Genomic DNA, 21,281 nt, shown 5'->3' with positions numbered 1-21,281 from the left:
CTCATTTGAAAATAATATCCACTTGCATTCACTGTCCTCTTCTTAAGGGAGGTTTAAATAATAGATGGATTTATTTGCAGTGTTAAAAAGGTAGTCAAAACATAATTCTGAAGTAGCGAGTAAGTAGGTAGGCTATTAGGTTATACTATTTATTAGTTTAATGAATCTTAGTATTATAACTTAGTTGACATTTCACAGTTAAACTCGACTCTGGCCTGCCCTATGACTACGAGTCGTGCTCACGACCACTCAAAAGTACCTGTTTTATATTGGGAAGAACGGCTAAGTATTATCTCAGTTCATATGTCACATCGTTGCACAAGACTTCAATCATATGTGGACAGTAAGTGAGCCGACTGACGCAATAAATTAACCAACAGTATGTTGAATCAAAAAACCAGCGGGCTATTGTACATCTCGCGTAGCCTATACAAAATATGACGATTTAAAAAAAATATCAGCTGATAGAAAAATACATACTTTCAAAAATGACTGAGCGAGTTGAACGTGCGGTTAGTGTCGCGTAGCTATGCGCCTGCATTCGGGAGATGGTGGGTTCGAATCCCACCGTCGGCAGCCGTTAAGATGGTTTTCCGTAGTTTCCCCATTTTCACACCAGGAAATGCTGGGACTGTACCTTAATTAAGGCCATGGCTGCTACCTTCCTAATCCTAGACCTTTCCCATCCTGCGTCGCCGGAAACCTTCGATGTATTAGAGTGACTAGCATTTTTTTCTAAGAAAGGAGTTCATAGTATGAAGACCAGATGGCAGCAGCGAGCACTGAATGCTGTTGCTGCTGTCTTACCAGCACATACTACACAGATGCAGTAGGAGCGGTGACTAATGTGCCGTGAATCGGATCACTGTATCGATTCAGTAACGTGAACGGAATCAAATGAATCGATTTAGTAAAATGAATCGAATGTCCCATCACCAAACGACATCAGCTAAATAAGTTCAATCGCGCTCCTTTGTTGGCCATAACGAAATAATAATAATAATAATAATAATAATAATAATAATAATAATAATAATAATAATAATAATAATAATAATAATACGTGTTGTGTTGTGGACCAACGTATAAAGGCAATTCTCCTCAAATCAACCGATTCTGTTTGGCAACGCAGCTCAGCTATTTTACTGTCGCGTCGTATCTGTCACCTTCCGTATGAAATTCGCGTATAATTGTTACATAATATTTCACAACTTGTCACCCTGTATAGAAGTGACTTTAAATATGTATTCATATGAAAATTTTTTATTCATGATACCTTTCGTTTCTTGACGCCTGACGGCTGAAAACCACTTTTTTTTTCTTTTTTATTTCAGCTGCCATGTTACAGGAAGCACTTCTTCTGGCCGTAGCCGCGACTACACTGTTGTACTTATTCTGCACCTGGACGTACAGTCACTGGAAGAAGAAAGGTGTACCGTACGTGCAGCCAATTCCTTTCTTCGGCAACACCTTGGACTTGTTACTCTTCCGCCAGACAAGACGGGAGATGATAAATTCATTTTACGAGTAAGTTGAACTTCATACTTGTAGAATACTGCTTGCTTAAGGCCTCATCAACGACAACGCAATGCCGTTAGCACAACTCTTCTGCGATGAACTGTAAAATTAATGGTAGCGGGGTAGCGGTCATAACGCAGACCACTGCACTTTGCACTGATCTTGGTACGAAGTTACCAAGCCACTCATTCCATGTTAAAAAAAAAAAAAAAACAGTATTGCTCTTATGGACTTACAAGAAGTGAACAAGTGAACACACCCCATTTTAGACACTCATAATTCCATGTGATTAAAGAATTCCTTATTTTTTGCTATTTGCCGTACGTCGCACCGACACAGATATGTCTTATGGCGACGATGGGAGAGGAAAGACCTAGGAATGGGAAGGAAGTGGCCGTGGCCTTAATTAAGGTGCAGTTCCAGCATTTGCCTGGTGTGAAAATGGGAAACCACTGAAAGCCATCTTCAGGGCTACTGACAGTGACTGTCTCCCGGATTCAAGCTCACAGCTGCGTGACCCTAACCACACGGCCAACTCGCCCGGTATTTTATAATATACTTTATATTGTATTATGAAAGAAAGAAAATGGATGAGGCATGTTTTATCCCGTGAGTTATTAAAATAACTACTGAAGCTTTTCTACTTCATAAATACATTCGCAGGGAGGAAGCGCAATGGCGGGAATAGCCATCACGTTGTTGCCTTCCTTCATTTTCCTTCTGAGTCGCTCTGGTACACGTAACGCATAATCCGTTGCGCTGTGCATCGCCGGCAGCTTATCCCTGTTGAAGAGAAGTCATCTATTTATTTATATGTGTGTGTTCTAATATTCTTGTACTGTACAGCAGTTGTTACTGAAGATTTTGATGCTGTGGTGTGATACAGAAATTCGCTATGATGTTTATCTGCACTTGGATTTGTTATTTAGCTTCTGTTTCTTAAGCGCATTACATTTTTTCCACACTTTTATCACTTTTTCACAAGCGCATTTAGTTGTTACCATTCTTTTCGTGGGTCGATATTACAGCACAGTAGCACCCGGCGTTGCCTGGGCAAATTCATTAAATGCAATTAACTGCATCCCCCAGCCCGAGCCTATAAAAATGTCCTATTGTCTATTTTCACCCAGTTTGCCTTGAACTTCAATACTGAGGTTTTGTATTTGCAGTACGTTATTCATGTTGCTGTAAAAACCGAAATAAGCCCTCCCCCATCTCTATAACCCCTGTACTCTAGATGTCAAAAATATATTTGCAGCTTATTTTGAACTTAAGTACAGTTGAGCAGAGCCGTTCCATATGGCAACCTTGTTGTCATAAGAGTAATACTGTTTCCTTAACATGGAATAGCACCGTACTTGCTGCGAAGAACGGTTGTATCTTATCCCAAATATCATATCCGTGAACTTTTCAGAGATTGTTAATGGGTGACATTGTGAACAAGTGTCACGAATTATATGAATGTTGAAATCTATTATTGAAACTTTAATAGATTTTTAAAAAATGTTTTCTCTTCTTAACTTGTTACCGCTCAAGTTCCATATATCTGTCGCCTCCAGTGTCAGTGCCTGGACTGATTTCAGGTCGTTAGCCTCGTTCGTGGCTTGCTAACACATCCTCCGTTTGCTTAGCCTAGCACCTCATTCTGTTGGGATCTTGGCGCCAGTCTTTACTGAATAAAAATAGAGATAAATTAATTTTGTTTGCGATATAATCGAATGTAGTTATTGATATTCTCATTTAACGAAAAAGATCTGTCTGGATTTTGTCTTACATTATCATACAAATGACAAAATTCTCCACATTGCTGTCGATTTTGGTTCAGTGGATGAACTACTTGGCCTTAGGAGTAAAACGAAAGGACTGCCTATAACAGGCCATAAACAAAAATCAAGAAGGGCGAAACACAGGCACTCCTTATAGAAATTACTGGAAACCGAAGTGGGCTTACGGCCCAATGATACAGAGGCTAATCCCATACTAAAAGGGGTGACTAAAGGAGGAACATTTAAAGCCGAGACATGATTTGCAAAATTTAGAGTTTGAGAACATTAGTCACCCAATTGCAAGGTGGAATGGGAGACGGCAGAGGGTCACCACTCGTCTTTTCCTTACATTACATATTTCCCAGCAGGGAATAGAAACAGAGTTCTCAGACTTCGACAAAAATACTACATTTAAACCACCAAATTACAAAATTACAATAACAGAAAACAGGTTGAAACCTTCCATCAAACTACCCCCAGGCGCTATCACGTGTATATGTAAATTCTGCCATTACCTTGTATCGCAGGAGGTTCTTCAACCAGGCCGCACCCCTGCCTCCCTAGGCCTCCGTCAAGTCGCATTCCCAAGCACTGGAGTAATTCAGACAAGACGGTCCTAAAGTGCACTGCTTATGTAGTTCCTCTTAAGGGAAAGCTTCCAGATTAAATTGAACTACACTTTCTTGATAGGCTGAATTACCATACACACCCCCTGGTTTGATTGGTTTGATAGGTATATTACAATAGAAGAGGAACCAGCTGAAGTGTCAACAATTTCGGTACTTTAAAAAAATCCTCAGAGAAAGGTTTATGTTGTGTACAAAAAACAAACACTTGTACAAACACGAACTTATTTTTATTGATTCACCAGTTTACAAGTATTCATTCACTTTAAATTGCACTGAAACTAAAGGTTGTTCTCGCTAGTGACCATGAAAATTAACTATGTTCATTATTTTAAAAAATGACGCTTATTAGTGGGAAAAACTGTTGTCAGTTCTTAAGTGTGCCTTAAGTCACGCTAATATTCTCGTTGCCCGAACACAAATATTATGGGAAGCCCTATCTTAAAGCACATGAAATCAAGAGTAAAGAATGAAGTCGTATAATGAGACATAGATTATGTCACGAGTACGCTGAAGGCCAAGAAGACTACTGTGAGAGGGAGAAAGGGAATGGATCCTTCCAAGGTTACGCTTGCGCGTGCACAGGTGTAACTTCACGACCTATGTCAGTCCACCTGTTAGACCATATTTTTAAATACGGAATACCCTACGTTGTTGGAGTAGGATGTAGACATCTGTCCATGCCTCAACTCTCAGACAAAATCCGGGCGTGCCGATTCTGTTGAGGATTTTAGCCTTCCGACCTGTGGTGGTCTTGGGCGCTCAAATGAAATGAAATGCGTATGGCTTTTAGTGCCGGGAGTATCCGAGGACATGTTCGGCTCGTCAAGTGCAGCTCTTTTGATTTGACTCCTGTAGGCGACCTGCGCGTCGTGATGAGGATGAAATGATGATAAAGACAACACGTACACCCAGCCCCTGTGCCAGCGAAATTAACCAATGATGGTTAAATTTCCCGACCCTGCCGGGAATCGAATCCGGGCCCCTGTGACCAAAGGCCAGCAAGCTAACCATTTAGCCACGGAGCCGGACGTCTTGGTTGCTATTTCATAACATGATTATCTGAAGCTGCATTGATGTGAGGTGAGGGGACCTGTTGGAACGGAATTGGAACTGGTCAGAATGTGACCTGCGCCTTTTAAAGGGGCGACTAATCTAGGATGACCTTGGGTCGCTTATAGCGGAGGCCAAGGCTGTCTTAATTGTCCAACGTAGTGATGAGGGGATTGGGCTTGCGGATTAGTCCAGAATATAATTTCCTGGACTTCTTCTTTATTCTGATTCTAATCTCATCAATCCTTAGGGATTGATGGATGTCCCGATTCCGTTCAAACCATTGTGCACCTGAGATGAGACGCAGTGCACGGTTTTGGATGCGCTGCTCCTTATCCAGGTGGGTTCTGGCTGCCATTCCCCACACCGGACTGGCATATTCTAGAATTAGTCGAAGGGATGTCTTGTTCAGCGTGAGCCTGTTTTCTAGATTTAGCCTTTATCGGCTAAAATAAGAGGGATAATTTCAGATAAGCGTCAATTCGCTTGGGCCGAAAACGAACTGATATGATCTTTGAAGGTGAGTCCTCCTGGGTATTTAGTTGCTACTATCTCTATCTATAAATGTTTTCATTCCCCACCCTGAAGGGGTGGGGCGGACCACCTAGAGGGTAACGCCCTCTCTCTGGCCAAGAGATGCGGGCGGGCGGGGAGATGTGATGGAAGGACGAGGTGGGTAAAGGATGTTAAGAGTTAGGAGAAGGGAGAGGAAGTGTGCCTATGCCTAAGTATTGCACAATGCTTTATTTATTTCATCTATAACGTTACAAAAATACTAGACAGATTGTGGCATGTTACAAAAGATAATGCACTGGGTTACAGGCATTTAGGAAAGCATGAAAGGGAAGGGGGATGATGTAAAGGCTGTGGGACAAAGGTGGGGTTTGTGTGAGGGGTAAGGTAATGGGCGAGGATGTGAAATAGACAAGAGAAGTTATGCAAGGAGGTGAATAAGAGGTGGAAGAGGTTTGATGGGAGTGGTATTGGGGGAAAGACACTGGGTGAGGGGTAAGAACGGATTTGTGGATTCGGTGGATGGCAAGGAGGAGCTGGCCGGGGACGGGCAGTTAGAAGGTTGGGGAAGAGAGCGAGATGGGTCGGTCTGATGATGGTGGCCTTGGGGATGGATACCGTTGGCGATGAGATGTTGGGCGTCGTCCAGAGTCGGTACGTGGAGTTTCACGAGGTATGTAGGTCATGAAGCGTTAACAATCCGGGTTCCTCTGCGAACTGGTGTTCCTGCCAGGTGGAGGGCCTGAGCGATGTCGTCTGGTGATGATAGCGGGTCCACGCCACGGACGACGCAGGTGCAATCGGGCGGTGGTTGTGGCGAAGATTGACGTGCTGTGTCTGTGGTAGTTTCAGCTGCTGGTTCTTGTTGTTTACTTGAGGGGGCAGGGGTAGGAGAAGTGGAGGAAGATGTTGTCATTATAAGGGAAGGATGGGATCTAACCGTAGTAGTGATGGAAGTTGTGAGGGAGTTGTGAACAGAGGAGGTTGTGGTGGTGGTAGTAGTGGAAAGAAAGGACAAACGGTGTGGCGGGGGATGTATGGAGGTGACGTGATGGCGGTGGTTAAATCAGCGGGTGCGGGGAAATCAGGCGAGTAGTCAGGTAGTTGTACCAGAAGATCGCTCGGAGTGGTTTCCACTCGATGGAGGCTTCGGCGGATGTACGCTCCAGTAGTTAGAAGGTTGTCACGGGCAGCTGAAGAGTTGAGATGAGAAGTACGTCTGTTGTTGGTATGGACCCTTCGTAGAGCCGGGTTGCACAATAGACTCCAGTCTTGCGGAGGTCGGAGAGGAGATTGATGGGTGGACATCCAGGACAACACAGGTCAACATTTTGGGTAGGCCGACTTCCTGCTTGGCGTCAGGCCGATATGCTTTATTGTGGCGGCTGGGTGCGAAGTTAAAGTTGTGGCGTCACCCGGCCGAACCGAAAGTAAGTTGAGTTGGTGTAGAGGATTGCAGTCCACTTGTAGAGGATGTACCTTGAATGAGCTGTGTCTGGTGCGTGTGTGTATTTAGTTGCATTTCCCCACGGGATCACTTCGCCAAAAGAAACCAGTGGGAGTCATCCTGCATGACAATTTATACTGAAATTTGGCGTGACGTCATTATACAGCGCTGCCGTCTGCCGTTTTGACTGTAGATGTAAGTGCGTGGCGCGCAGTTCGATAAGGGCACCACAACAGTTTAATTTTAAATATTAATATATCCAAGAGTTTGCTCTTAGTACAGCAGGGAGCATTATTAAATAGATGGCACAGACATCCCACTATTGAGGAAGTATGTTTTTTGGAGATTAAAAGTTCAAGTTCGTTAGCATAGGTGGCCTAGAGAAGGCACGCCGGGGAAGATGTATCCCCCTGGTACAATTATTATTAATTGCACAATCGCGTAACTATGTTTGTCTCAGTGGAGTGGAATTTTAGTTCAGTTATAACATCTTTCGATTGTGTCAGAGAAACATTTTTAAATTTAGTATTAATTACGTTAGCATTAATCATAACTCCAATGTACAATAATTAGTTTGACTGAGTTTAGGAGGGTAGGAACTCGCGAGTGCACATTTTGTGACCACTGAATATCAGAATTGCGTGCGTATAATTTATAAAGCTCGTGTTTTTCATTCTAGGCAAGGAGCTGGAAATCCCGTTATTGGCTTCTATCAGTTTCGGGAGCCCACATTACTTCTGCGGGATCCGGAAATTATTAAGTCTGTGCTAGTGAGAGACTTCTCAAGCTTCCACGACAACTCGTTCGTGGTGAACGAGAAACTGGATCCTTTGGCGGCCAAGAACCCTTTCTTCCTGAAAGGAGATAAGTAAGTTCTTTAATATATTTACTGTAGTTTCTTCCTTCCATGGACAGGTTTATACTTCCGTAATACCGGTTTGTGTTGCAGAAATTGTCTGAAAAGTGAAATATGATTTTATACACTTGAGCATAAATAAATTAAGTAGATTTAATTTAAAGATTTTATCACTCACCGTTGTCTGCGAGGCTTTGATCATATATTTATAGGCTACCTGAAAAGGAAAACATGGTGACAGTATTACAACTTACTTGAAAAGGAAACAACTAAATTAAAAGTAGAATGACATGTATTCTTCTCGAAAGAACATCATCAGATTCTATCAAATCATTCTCAAATATTTATGCCTACATTTCTAAATTTTTATAATTACTACATCACAGAAGCTGACTAGTAGGTAAAATTTAATAGGCTAAATACATTTTCCAGAACATATTAATAAATAACTGGATTCTTTCTTTCTTAATCCGTTTACTGTCCAGGGTTGGTTTTTCCCTCGGACGCAGCGAAGGATCCCACCTCTAAGTGTCCTGGAGCGTGAGACTTTGGGTCTGGAGGATATAACTGGGGAAAAGGGCCAGTACCTCGCCCAGACAACCTCACCTGCTATGCTGAACAGAGGGATGGGTAGATAGAAAGGGATACACAAAGAAGAGGGAAGGAAGCGGCCGTGGCTTTAAGTTAGGTACCAGGAGAAGTGGGAAACAACGGAAAACTCACTCCTCGTTGGATGGTTGAGGTGAGAATCGAACCCACAACCCCCACCCCCATCTACTCAGTTGACCTCTAGAGGCTGAAAGAACTCCGTTCCAGCCTTCGTACCACTTTTTAAATTTCGTGGCAGATCCGGGAATCGAACCCGTGTCCCCGGTGGTGGCAGCTAATTGCACTAACCACTACACCACAAAGGTGGACTACTATATTCTTAAGACAATGATTATTATATTCTGCATATTCTGCATATTTGCAACTGTAAAGAAATTAGTGCTCATAAATAAATGTTGACTGTCAAAAATGTGTATAAAACTGACATTGTCCAGAAATGATTATCTCCAAACACTTTGTTCTTCTAAAATATTACTTCATAATAAAAACGGTGCTCATTTCTTTGATGTCTCGTTTCACATGCCCCACATAGGCAAGTAAGTGCATCTTAATTGAGCAAAATAAAGTAGACATTCATTTCTTATTTGCTAATATTCCGTTCCTTTCATGATTAATTTCGTTTAAGGTGGAAGGCTGTGAGATCGTTGCTTACACCTGCCTTCACTGCTGCGAAGATCAAACCTATGGTACCTCTTATGGCAGCAGTGTGCAAGGATCTGGTGGAATACTTAGAGAAGGAAGCGCCAAAAGGAAGACCAGGTATGAGCATGCAACATACTTCCATCGCTAAAGCAATGACAGAGTTTAGTAACTTCACTTTCAAGAAATACAATATACTGGCTATTTATCTGAGTCATCGTCATCAAATTCTCTCAAAATAATGTGGCCTCTTAAGGTTGTAATTACAAGTAATTTTTTCCAAGTTCTTTTCAGACGGAAGGGTTTTGGATGTTCTTTGCCGGTGTGATCTTTCGAATGAAAATTAAACGCCTGGAGAGTCTGATACTGTTGGGACTGAAGGAGAACAGGGGGTGATCAAGGATGAGCTAGTATTTCTATTTATTTTCCTGCCTGTACATGTGTCCAGTGTTGCCAGGTCTACAAATTAAAAATCAGTTAAATTGCATATACAAATTTCGGGAGTTTTAATGAAACTTTCTGTAGTTTCTCGAGCACTGAAGTGTTATGAAATAACTAAATTAAAGAATGCAATAGTCATTTGAAGTTATTATGAGGAAAATATACGATTTCACTAATACTCTCTGGCCACGCTCTTCTTCTTCTTCTTCTTCTTCTCTTCCTCCCCAGTCTTCCTTTAGGAAGCGTAGAAACTGTGCGCCAATATTGAAGGCGAAACAGGATGCAGATTTTGTATTCTATATGCGGATCGGTGATTTCCCTTCGAATGATGCAGTCAACCGTGAGTTTTGAGTTCAGTAAGAGAGGTGAGATTTCGTAATTCGAACCTAAAATTAATGTGGGGAAGTACCTAACGAGCGATGTTATCGATAAAACATCACGCAGTGAGACAATCAATCAATCAATACTGATCTGCATTTAGGGCAGTCGCCCAGGTGGCAGATTCCCTATCTGTTGCTTTCCTAGCCTTTTCCAAAATGATTTCAAAGAAATTGGAAATTTATTGAACATCTCCCTTGGTAAGTTATTCCAATCCCTAACTCCCCTTCCTATAAATGAATATTTGCCCCAGTTCGCCCTCTTGAATTCCAACTTTATCTTCATATCGTGATCTTTCCTACTTTTATAAACGCCATTCAAACCTATTCGTCTACTAATGTCATTCCACGCCATCTCTCCGCTGACAGCTCGGAACATACCACTTAGTCGAGCAGCTCTTCTTCTTTCTCTCAATTCTTCCCAACCCAAACATTGCAACATTTTTGTAACGTTACTCTTTTGTCGGAAATCACCCAGAACAAATCGAGCTGCTTTTCATTGGATTTTTTCCAGTTCTTGAATCAGGTAATCCTGGTGAGGGTCCCATACACTGGAACCATACTCTAGTTGGGGTCTTACCAGAGACTTATATGCACTCTCCTTTACATCCTTACTACAACCCCTAAACACCCTCATAACCATGTGTAGAGATCGGTACCCTTTATTTACAATCCCATTTATGTGATTACCCCAGTGAAGATCTTTCCTTATATTAACACCTAGATACTTACAATGATCCCCAAATGGAACTTTCACCCCATCAACGCAGTAATTAAAACTGAGAGAACTTTTCCTATTTGTGAAACTCAAAACCTGACTTTTAGCCCCGTTTATCAACATACCATTGCCTGCTGTCCATCTCACAACATTTTCGAGGTCACGTTGCAGTTGCTTACAATCTTGTAACTTATTTATCACTCTATAGAGAATAACATCATCCGCAAAAAGCCTTACCTCCGATTCCACTCCTTTACTCATATCATTTATATATATATAAGAAAACATAAAGGTCCGATAACACTGCCCTGAGGAACTCCCCTCTCAACTATTACAGGGTCAGACAAAGCTTCACCTACTCTAACTCTCTGAGACCTATTTTCTAGAAATATAGCAACCCATTCAGTCACTCTTTTGTCTAGTCCAATTGCACTCATTTTTGCCAGTAGTCTCCCATGATCCACCCTATCAAATGCTTTAGACATGTCAATCGCGATACAGTCCATTTGACCTCCTGAATCCAGGATATCTGCTATATCTTGCTGGAATCCTACAAGTTGAGCTTCAGTGGAATAACCTTTCCTAAAACCGAATTGCCTTCTATCAAACCAGTTATTAATTTCACAAACATGTCTAATATAATCAGAAAGAATGCCTTCCCAAAGCTTACATACAATGCATGTCAAACTTACTGGCCTGTAATTTTCAGCTTTATGTTTATCACCCTTTCCTTTATACACAGGGGCTACTATAGCAACTCTCCATTCATCTAGTATAGCTCCTTTTTTTCGGCACAAATATATTATGCACGATTAATCAATATTATTAATTTTCATTCAATTTGGGTTAGAAGTAATTCGAGAATTTTTTTTTATTTTTCGGGTTTTCTGGCGTGTCAGTCTACAAAAAATCGGGAGATCTCCTGAAATTTCAGGAGACCTGGCAACACTGCATGTGTCCGCAGTGTGGGCATTCCTTATTATCACTTAGGGACGCCTCTTCTGATTCCAAGAAAGTATTCCCTCATTAATGTGCTCGTCCCAGCGGAGTTGTCTTTCTTTCAATTTCTTACGGATAGCGGCGATAACGAAGGATCCTCACGCATTTCCATTACGCACTAAGTTGGTCAAAGTAACAATTGCAAACGACCGCAGCATATGCATCTCTGCAATGTGCATTTTCTGATCATCCTTTTCCTGCCTTGCCCTGCATTCAGTGTTATACACGAGGACAGGAGTGGCGACAAAATTCTGAATTTACCTCTTCCATGATCTAGACCAGGGCCTCTCAGGGTGCATGCGCGTGGTGCATGCACTGTGCACGGTGCAAGAGACGACTTGGCTTGGTCGAACAGAGTGCAGACCCCCCACTCCTCGATTTGGAGCAATAGCGCTTACTCTCTCTTTCCTCACGCCTGTCTCGCTCGCTCCGCCTGTCTCCCTCTGCCCCACTTGCGCCGTAGCGCTCCAAATCCAGGCTGACTTGAGCCGAGCATAGGCAAGTTGAGCCGAGCTTAGCCGAGTAGCCCAGAGACGAAGCGTTGATCCGAGCCATGCCGAGCGGCAGCGATGCACAGTGCACGGAGCTCTTGCGCCTCTATCTGCACGCGTGAGATTTTGGGCGTTTGAGAGGCCCTGATCTAGACTGAACGATGAAAGGGAACAGCTAAATACAACAGTAACGAGCAGAGTGTCAGGAAGCTACAATGGGATGGATAGGGCACCATTTGCTAACAAGGATTAACAACTGTATTATATGAAGTATAAATGACTTTCCAAAATGTACGTATATATATAATATTTGATATATCACGGATAAACATAGACGTAGTCCATTTCTTTTTCTATTTTACCTTTTTTTAAAAATAGGAGTTACAACATTCATTGAATGTGGAAGTATAATAGAGAAGACAATGAAACAACTAACTAGCCAAGTTAAAACCGTGCATGCATTATTCCTTTTTTATATTTTATGGAACGCACGAAACATTTTCAAGAATAATTTTCCAACAACACTATTATAATAACCCACGTATAAAATGCATCACCTCCAGGTTGTTTTATAAAAGCTTAAAAATATAAAGCTAAAGACATCAAAAAGGGGAGGTAAGGATGAAGGTAACAGCTGAGGATAGGAGGAGAGAGTAGAAGTTCGAATCTGACTGCGTAATTTAAAAATGTTATTTCACCTGTTACTGTCAGTATCAGATGCTTTGAACACTCATCTCCACGAAGGTCACTCTCAGTCCACATTTAAAGTTTTCAAAACACGAGTCGTGAAATTATGAGTAACCTACCAAAGGTAAAAAAAAATTCCAATAATAAAAAACTATTAAGGCCAGATCAAAGTCCCAGAAACTTGAGTCTATGAAAAGCATGCCTGAAGGGCAGAATGAAAGTTCCAGAGGATTATAAGCAATTTGTAGCTCACCCAGTTCCCATGTGGACGATTTAGAGTTCCAGTTGGATGGAAAAAGTTTCGCATCGTACGGCCAAGTCACAGAGGGTCAATGCTCCCTCCACACACACACACACACACACACACACACACACACACACACACACTCTCTCTCTCTCTCTCTACGTAAGTCGATGTCAGGCTGACAGGCCGAGCTTGGCCATCCCTTACATATGTGACAGGAAGCCCAGACCAGCTGCTTCCAGAAGTTTTGATGACGTAACTGGTGACGTAGGGTGTACAGGGTAGACAGCAAACAAACAGTCAGTATACAATAAGTTGCAGGAGCAGACGGAGAGACGGGAGATAGGTGAGCACACAATGTTCAGTAAAAAAAAGGATTAAATATTGTATTACTCTATGATTATTATATTTCTGCACGTTGTGCGCTTTTCCCCTTTATTATTAAAAGAATTAAATAACATCAAATAATGAATACGTTGACGAAGAACGCAGATGAATACGCAGGGGCGTAGAAACGCAGATTATGACAGAAGCACGTTACAAGAAACAATCTTTTATATTTCTTGTGATGTGTTACAAAAATGCATTTAGCTTCACAATCTTGTCTTATTTGCGATGTGTATTTAAAAGAATGGTTTATAATCAATTTAAAATGCCTTAATAATTAGCCACGTGCTCACATTTTTTTAATATATCATTTAGGGATTTGTTGTGAGGGTACATTGCACTTTTAGCCATAAGTGAGGGATATAATCTTATAATAGTTTGAGAAATAAGAACGATCGTACAATCGCACTGGCTTGTTCTTTACGAGAAAATGAGGGTACTTTGTTACTTCCGCGCGCGCTTCAAATTTAAGAACTCGCCGTATTTTCAGTGCCAGAGCACAACCCACTGCCGTGCTTCGGGGATGAGAAAGAGAGAGAGGGGAAGTGGGGTGTATGATGGCGACAGAAATAATGCTCCGCGCATGTGCACAAGTTTCCTCGTTCGACACGCACAGGATTGTTCTTGTCTCTTACAGCCAATATACACAGTTTGCTTATTAAACAGACATAACCGCACACACAGTACAAGGACACACTGTAATTAAAACACACGTGTCAGTCAAGGAACGCACCAGATAATTTCCCCTCTCGTCTTTTGGTCGCAGTAACGTTCTTTACTATTTATCATGGTCGAAGATGCAACGCTACCGCCCCCCGATTGTGTATTCCTTCACTCAAAACATTTCAAATGGAATGAAATACTAAACGAAGGAAACAATAAGCCCAATGTTTTGATTTCAGTAGATGTTCAATATGTCCCCTTCCTGCTACAGTGCACAGTTTACAACGGTGTAGTACTGACCTTTGGACTTTGCTCAGGACATCTGGTGTGTCACGAATGGCGTGGAAAGTTGCCTGGCCTGTATTCTTGGTACAAGTTCATCTTCTCTTTCTACGGGCTTCGTTTCGTAGTCAATTTGTGCAGAACAAACTGTACACCGGGGCTGGGAAGCGACTATGCGAAAGGAACGATAAACTTTTGCATTCGTACAAAGCATTACCTCTGTCTCCCACTTCCCACTTTCCCTCCCTTCCCTTCCTTCCTCTGACGTAGAGCAACAGGCAGCGGCTGGCTCTCTGGCATAGCAAATATGGCAAGTTCGTTAATTTGAATCGCGCGCCCGGAAAGAAAAATGTTCTCCGCCAATCCGATCGCACCATCGTTCTTAACATAGCAGGAAGAGCATCCTTGAATTTTTTTGTCGCTATAGTTCTGATACACCCTGCAAAGACAATAATGATGTCGCTGAAATTTCATTTTAAATATGGTTTTCAACTTGAGGATCCTCTAGACCAGAGGTGCTCAGCTGGGCGTTCGTTGAGGCTAGCCCAGTGCGGCCGGCCTGGCGTGACGTAAATACAGGCAGCTTAGTAACAAGCATACGTTACAATGAAGCGAGAGAGCGGACACACTTTGCAGGGAAGGGAGGGAGCATTGACGTTTAATTGTCATTACGAAGCTCTCCTCGACTACTCAGCGAAATCCTGATTGGGGTACAGTATTTAAAATAAAGCGTTACAATCGCAACAACAAAAAACACTGACCTCTTCAAAATATTCCGGATTAATTTATACTGCGCTCGATAAAAAGTTTTATTTTCTTATATTTAATCTTTTAAAGGAAACTAACACGTCGTAATTTTTTGTTACAGTCTATAAAGGTACGGGGTTTACGCGTACAAGCTACAATTTAAAATTCCTTGGATGGACATGACAGTATTTCCATTTATTTAAAAAAAAAGTAAAATTACTGTTATACATTAAGCAAAAGGTAATATAATTACCGAATTCAACAAGTTTACTCCTTGTTTTTGCGCAGTGTTGTAGTGTTGTGTGACTTCTTCTGTTCACTGAATTTCTAAAAATAGTATTTAAAAGTTCACAGGCGTCCGATGATAATCGCTATCCTCCAAAAATGGCGAGAGAGAGTTTAATAACGAGTGAGGACACAGATATTTACTAGCTAAGATCAAAGTACAACAACAATGTAGATACACCCGGCAGATAGATAGCCATAGATAGATACCTTCAAATAAATAACCTAACTGTTCTTATTCCCGGTAAGCATGATTGGATTGTGGGTGAGTATATCAGACAATTTAAACCCAAACAACCACAAGCCACAGCTTATTCACCTTAACTCATTATATTAAAAATATTTCTAAAGCACCTCTTAGCATTTAATAATGAAAATTGTAATTCATTGCGTACATTATAAGAAAAAATTGAGGTTGCAGGCCAAACTCCTTATTGCATCCGGTCGAAATATATATACACTCCAATGGACGTAAATAACTTATTTCCTACAACGTAAATCGCAAATGACGTGGATTTCTTCTCTCCTTCTATCATTAGTTTCTGTATCCATATAAAACTCGGGTATCGCAGCGTTGATCGAGAGTGACTGGGCGAACTTCGATCAAACTTCACGTCCTGGGACGCAGCCACAATGTCACTCTGGTTGAATAGCATAGCACGCCCATCCATCGCCTGCCAGCCTGCACGCTTGCAGTACTGCGCGCCCGCAGGACGCAATACCCACCTTGAGCATTTCTGATGTAGACAGTTGCCCGCGTTAGGTGTACAGATATAAAACCCTGAGGAAAGGGAACCAGGGTAGAATGTTATCCAGGAATTAGGTTGAGGCAGATGCTGAGAAAAGTAGAAGAGAAGGAGGAGGGGAAGGAGAAGGTGGTAGTGTTTCATGATGGTACGAACAACGTAAGGCAAGCTGATATAAGTACCAACATAGTTGGGGATGTGTGGGATCTGGTAAATGTAGCAAGGGTGAAGCTTAAGAAAGCGGAGATTGTTATCGGTGGAATATTGCGTGGGAGGGATAATGACTGGAGCGTGATAGTTGATTTAAATGAGACTATGGAGTGAGTATGTGAAAAAATAGGAGTGAAATTCCTTGACCCAAATTGGAGGGTAGGAGATAGGGATCTGCGCTCAGATCGCCTTCACTCAAACCGCAGCGGTACGTATAACTTAGTAAATTTGTTTAGAAGGGTAATAGGGAGCTACATTCAGGGAAACGGGGTGGCCTAGGGAGCGGTGATGAGGGTACAGAGATTTGGAAGTGAAGTAGGGATGACGTAAAAATGTTAGTGTTGAACTGTAGAAGTATTGTAAAGAAAGGAATACAATTAAGCAACTTAATAGATATATATTTACCAGATATTGTAATATGAGTTGAATCATGGCTGAGAAATGATATAATGGATGCAGAAATTTTATCACGGAACTGGAGTGTGTATCTTAGAGATAGGATAGGGATGGTGGGAGGGGGAGTATTCATTCTGGTGAAAGAAGAATTTGTAAGATACGAAAAAGTTAAAGATGAGAAACATGAAATTCTAGGTGTAAGGCTCAGATCTAAAGATAATAAGCAACTTGATGTCTTTGGAGTGTACAGACTGGGAAAGGGTAGCGCTGACAAGGATTCAGAATTATTTGGTAAGATAATCGGCTATGTGCGAAACGAATGTGATTGTAGCGGGAGATCTGAATTTACCAAATGTCAATTGAGAAGGAAATGCAAACGACAGGAAACATGACCAACAAATGGCAAATAAGCTAATATGGAAAGGACAGCTGATTCAGAAAGTGACGGAATCAACTAGAGGGAAAAACATTCTGGACGTGGTGCTGATAAAAACAGATGAGCTCTATACAGAAACCGAAGTAATAGATGGTATTAGTGATCACGAAGCTCTTTTTGTCGTAGTTAAAAATAAATGTGACAGAAAGGAAGGTTTTAAAAGTAGGACTATTAGGCAGTACATATGGCTGATAAAGCAGGCATGAGGCAGTTTAAAAAAAGTAAATATGACCGGTGGAAAACGGTAAATAAGAATGTAAACAGACTCTGGGATGGGATTAAGGAAATTGTTGAGGAATGGGAAAATAGGTTTGCACCTTTAAAGTTGGTAAGGAATGATACAGACCCATCTTATTATAACAGAGAAATAAAAGAGACTAAGAATGTGGTGCAGATTGGAAAGAAATAGAGATAGAAATGGCTGTGGAAGTAAGGAGAAATTGAAGGAACTTACTAGGAAATTGAATCTAGCAAAGAAGACAACTAAGGATAACATGATGGCAAGCATAATTGGCTTTCATACAAATTTTAGTGAAAAATGGAACGGTATCTACAGGTATTTTAATGCAGAAACAGGTTACAAGAAGGACATTCTAGGAATAATTAATGAAAAAGAACAGTGTGTATGTGAGGATCTTTAAAAGGCAGAAGTATTCAGTCAGCAGTATGTTAAGACTGTTGGTTACAAGGATAATGTCCAGATAGAGGAGACGACTAATGCTAAAGAAGTAATTAAAATTTACATATGATAACAATGATATTTACAATGAGATACGAAAGTTGAAAACTAGAAAAGCAGATGGATTTGATAAGATTTCTGGGGATATAATAAAGACAATGGGTTGGGATATAGTACCATATCTGAAATGCCTATTAAATTATTGTTTGATTGAAGGAGCTATACCAAATGAATGGAGAGTTGCTATAGTAGCCTCTGTGTATAAATGAAAGGGTGATAAAGATAAAGCTGAAAATTACAGCCCAGTCATTTTAACATGCATTGTATGTAAGCTTTGGGAATGCATTCTTTCTGATTATATTAGACATGTTTGCGAAATTAATAACAGGGTCGATAGAAGGCAATTCCGTTTTAGGAAAGGTTATTCCACTGAAGTTCAGGATTCCAGCAAGATATAGCAGATATTTTGGATTCTGGAGGTCAAATGGACTGTATCGCGATTGACCTGTCTAAAGTATTTGGTAGGGTGGATCATGGGAGACTACTGGAAAAAATGAGTGCAATTGGACTAGACAAAAGAGTGACTGAATGGGTGGCTACATTTCTAGAAAATAGATCTCAGAGAATTAGAGTAGGCGAAGCTTTATCTCACCCTGTAATAATTAAGAGGGGAATTCCTCAAGGCAGTATTATTGGACTTTTATGTTTTCTTTATATCAATGATATGTGTAAAGAAGTGTACTCTGAGATAAGGCTTTTTTCAGATTATGTTATTTTGTACAGAGTAATAAATAAGTTACAAGATTGTGAGCAACTGCAACGTGACCTCGAAAATGTTGCGAGATGGACAGTAGGCAATGGTATGACGAAAAACCGGGTTAAACGTCAGGTTGTGAGTTTCACAAATAGGAAAAGTCCTCTCAGTTTTAATTACTGTGTTGATGGGGTGAATGTTCCTTTTGGGGATTATTGTAAGTATCTGTGTGTTAATTGAGGGTAAGATCTTCATTGGGGTAATCACATAAATGGGATTGTAAATAAAGGATACAGACCTCTGCACATGGTTATGAGAGTGTTTAGGGGTTGTAGCAAGGATGTGAAGGAGAGGGCTTACAAGTCCCAGGTAAGACCCCAACTAGAGTATGGTTCCAGTGTATGGGACCCTCACCAGGATTACTTGATTCAAGAACTGGAAAAAATCCAGAGAAAAACAGCTCGATTTCTTCTGGGTGATTTCCGACAAAAGAGTAGCGTTACAAAAATGTTGCAAATTTTGGGCTGGGAAGAACTGGGAGAAAGGAGGCAAGCTGCTCGACTGAGTGTTATGTTCCGAGCAGTCAGCGAAGAAAAGGCGTGGAATGACATTAGTAGACGAATAAGTTTGAGTGGCGTTTATAAAAGTAGGAAAGATCACAATATGAAGATAAATTAGGAAAACAAGAGGACAAATTGGGGCAAATATTCATTTATAGGAAGGGGAGTTAGGGATTGGAATAACTTACCAAGGGGGATGTTCAATAAATTTCCAATGTCATTGAAATCATTTAAGGAGGCTAAGAAAACAACAGATAGGAAATGTACCACTTGGGCGACTGCCCTAAATGCAGATCAGTAGTGATTGATTGATTGATTGATTGATTGATTGATTGATTGATTGATTGATTGATTGATTGATTGATTGATTGATTGATTGATTGATTGATTGATTGATTGATTGATTGATTGATTTAAAGTACAGAAGTTGAGTTTATACCTAATCCCCAAAAGGAACTTTCACCCCATCAACGCAGTAATTAAAACTGACAGGAATTTTTCTATGTTGGAAACTCACATCCGGACATTAACCCCGTTTATCATCATACCAATGCCTACTGTCCATCTCACAACATTATCGAGGTCATTTTGCAGTTGCTCACAATCTTGTAACTTATTTATTACTCTATACAGAATAACATCATCCGCAAAAAGTATTACCTCTGATTCCACTCCTTACTCATATCATATATACCAGGTGGCTCAAGAACGCCGTACTTTCTACTTACAAATGTCCCGCGTGCAAAAATGATGAAGGGGATGTCTACCAACTGATTTTCACAGGTGCACTACTGCCAGCGGGTAGGTTACGTCAGAATATGAAGAGATAAGAACCAGCTTCTCGCTCGCAGCACGTTACTCAGCGCTACAGGTCTAATGCACCCCTTGCAATAGTAAACATCGTTTTCCACCGCATATTTCTAGGCTGTTGTATGGTACAGCCGCACTGTATTTGCTGTCAGCATATCGGCAATGGGTAGGGTGTTCAGCAGCGACAAATACACAGACGTTATTTTAATCTGGACAACCTGGTCGGAATGCAGCCGAAGCTCCAAACAGACGTAGGCCAATGCCCCCTACACACGTATTTCACCGAACAGTATTAGTTTTTGTTTCATACAAGCACCTCTATTATCGAGTGGAATGTCTACATGTGTATAAATTAATATGTTATTAAATTTCCTTTTCTGCATCTTTGGCTTGTTTGCAAACATTAGCGGTGATTAGGGGGTGGGGCGAGGAGGGACAGTGGCACACTTCCCCAACTTTTTGGAGTAAACATTACATTTTTTCCACTTTAGCTAGCTGGAACTAGGAATTGTTTAAAAAAAGCTATTTGTACAAGCCTTGTTATCTTATGTGCTAATTCTTTCCATTTTTTAATTATTAACAGAATTATTGGCGGAAATACGCACAAAATGCCGTTCGTCGCGGCTAAACGATTTGTATAGCGCTACGGCAGGTAGTGGAGACTTTGCATGTGCTGTGAGGAAGGGTAGTGGGGGTATATTTTTTTGACAAGGTCGCGGACATTGAGTTATAATTCACCCGCTTGCCGCGCGCATCCATCAGTCTGGCACTCTCTTTTAGTGCCAATTTGTTTCTTAATGTGTACTCAAATACTAAATGATTTTTAATTGCATAATCATGCCTCACTTCTTTTTAATTGCACCGGGTGAGCAGGCCATGGGGTTAGGGGCGCGCAGCTGTGAGCTTGCACGCGGGAGATAGTGGTTTCGAATTCTACTGTCGGCAGGCCTGAAGATGGTTTTCCATGGTTTCCCATTTTCACACCAGGCGAGTGTTAGGACTGTACCTTAATTTATACCACGGCCTCTTCCTTTCCACGCGTAGCCCTTTCCTGTCTCATCGTCGCCATAAGTCGTATCTGTGTCGGTGCGACGTAAAGCTAATTCTTCTTCTTAATCTGCTTACCAACCAGGGTTGATTTTTCCTCGGACTCAGCGAGGGATCCCACCTCTACTGCCTCAAATTCAGTGTCCTGGAGGGTGAGACATTGCTCGGTATACAACTAGGAAGGATGACCAGTACATCGCCCAGGCGTGCTCACCTGCTATGCTGAACAGGGGCCTTGTTGGTGGGATGGGAATTTTGGAAGGGTTAGACAACTAAGAGAGAAGGAAGCGGCCGT

At 41.3% G+C, this 21,281-nt stretch overlaps 1 protein-coding gene across 1 annotated transcript in view; it reads left to right on the top strand.

Moving 5' to 3' along the window:
* Positions 1–21,281, top strand: part of LOC136876470 (cytochrome P450 6k1) — a 91,786-nt gene that overhangs the window by 14,358 nt on the left and 56,147 nt on the right. The window contains exons 2-4 of the mRNA XM_067150457.2: positions 1,335–1,527; positions 7,603–7,791; positions 9,014–9,147. Of these exons, the coding sequence (XP_067006558.2) occupies positions 1,340–1,527; positions 7,603–7,791; positions 9,014–9,147 (511 nt within the window). The 5' untranslated portion in view covers positions 1,335–1,339. The remainder of the gene's footprint in view (positions 1–1,334; positions 1,528–7,602; positions 7,792–9,013; positions 9,148–21,281) is intronic.

The sequence above is a fragment of the Anabrus simplex genome, chromosome 6 (assembly GCF_040414725.1).
Source record: "Anabrus simplex isolate iqAnaSimp1 chromosome 6, ASM4041472v1, whole genome shotgun sequence".
NCBI classification, from domain to species: Eukaryota; Metazoa; Arthropoda; class Insecta; order Orthoptera; family Tettigoniidae; genus Anabrus; species Anabrus simplex.
The sequence above is the reverse complement of the archived record's forward strand: the minus strand, read 5'-3'. Positions and strand labels throughout refer to the sequence as shown.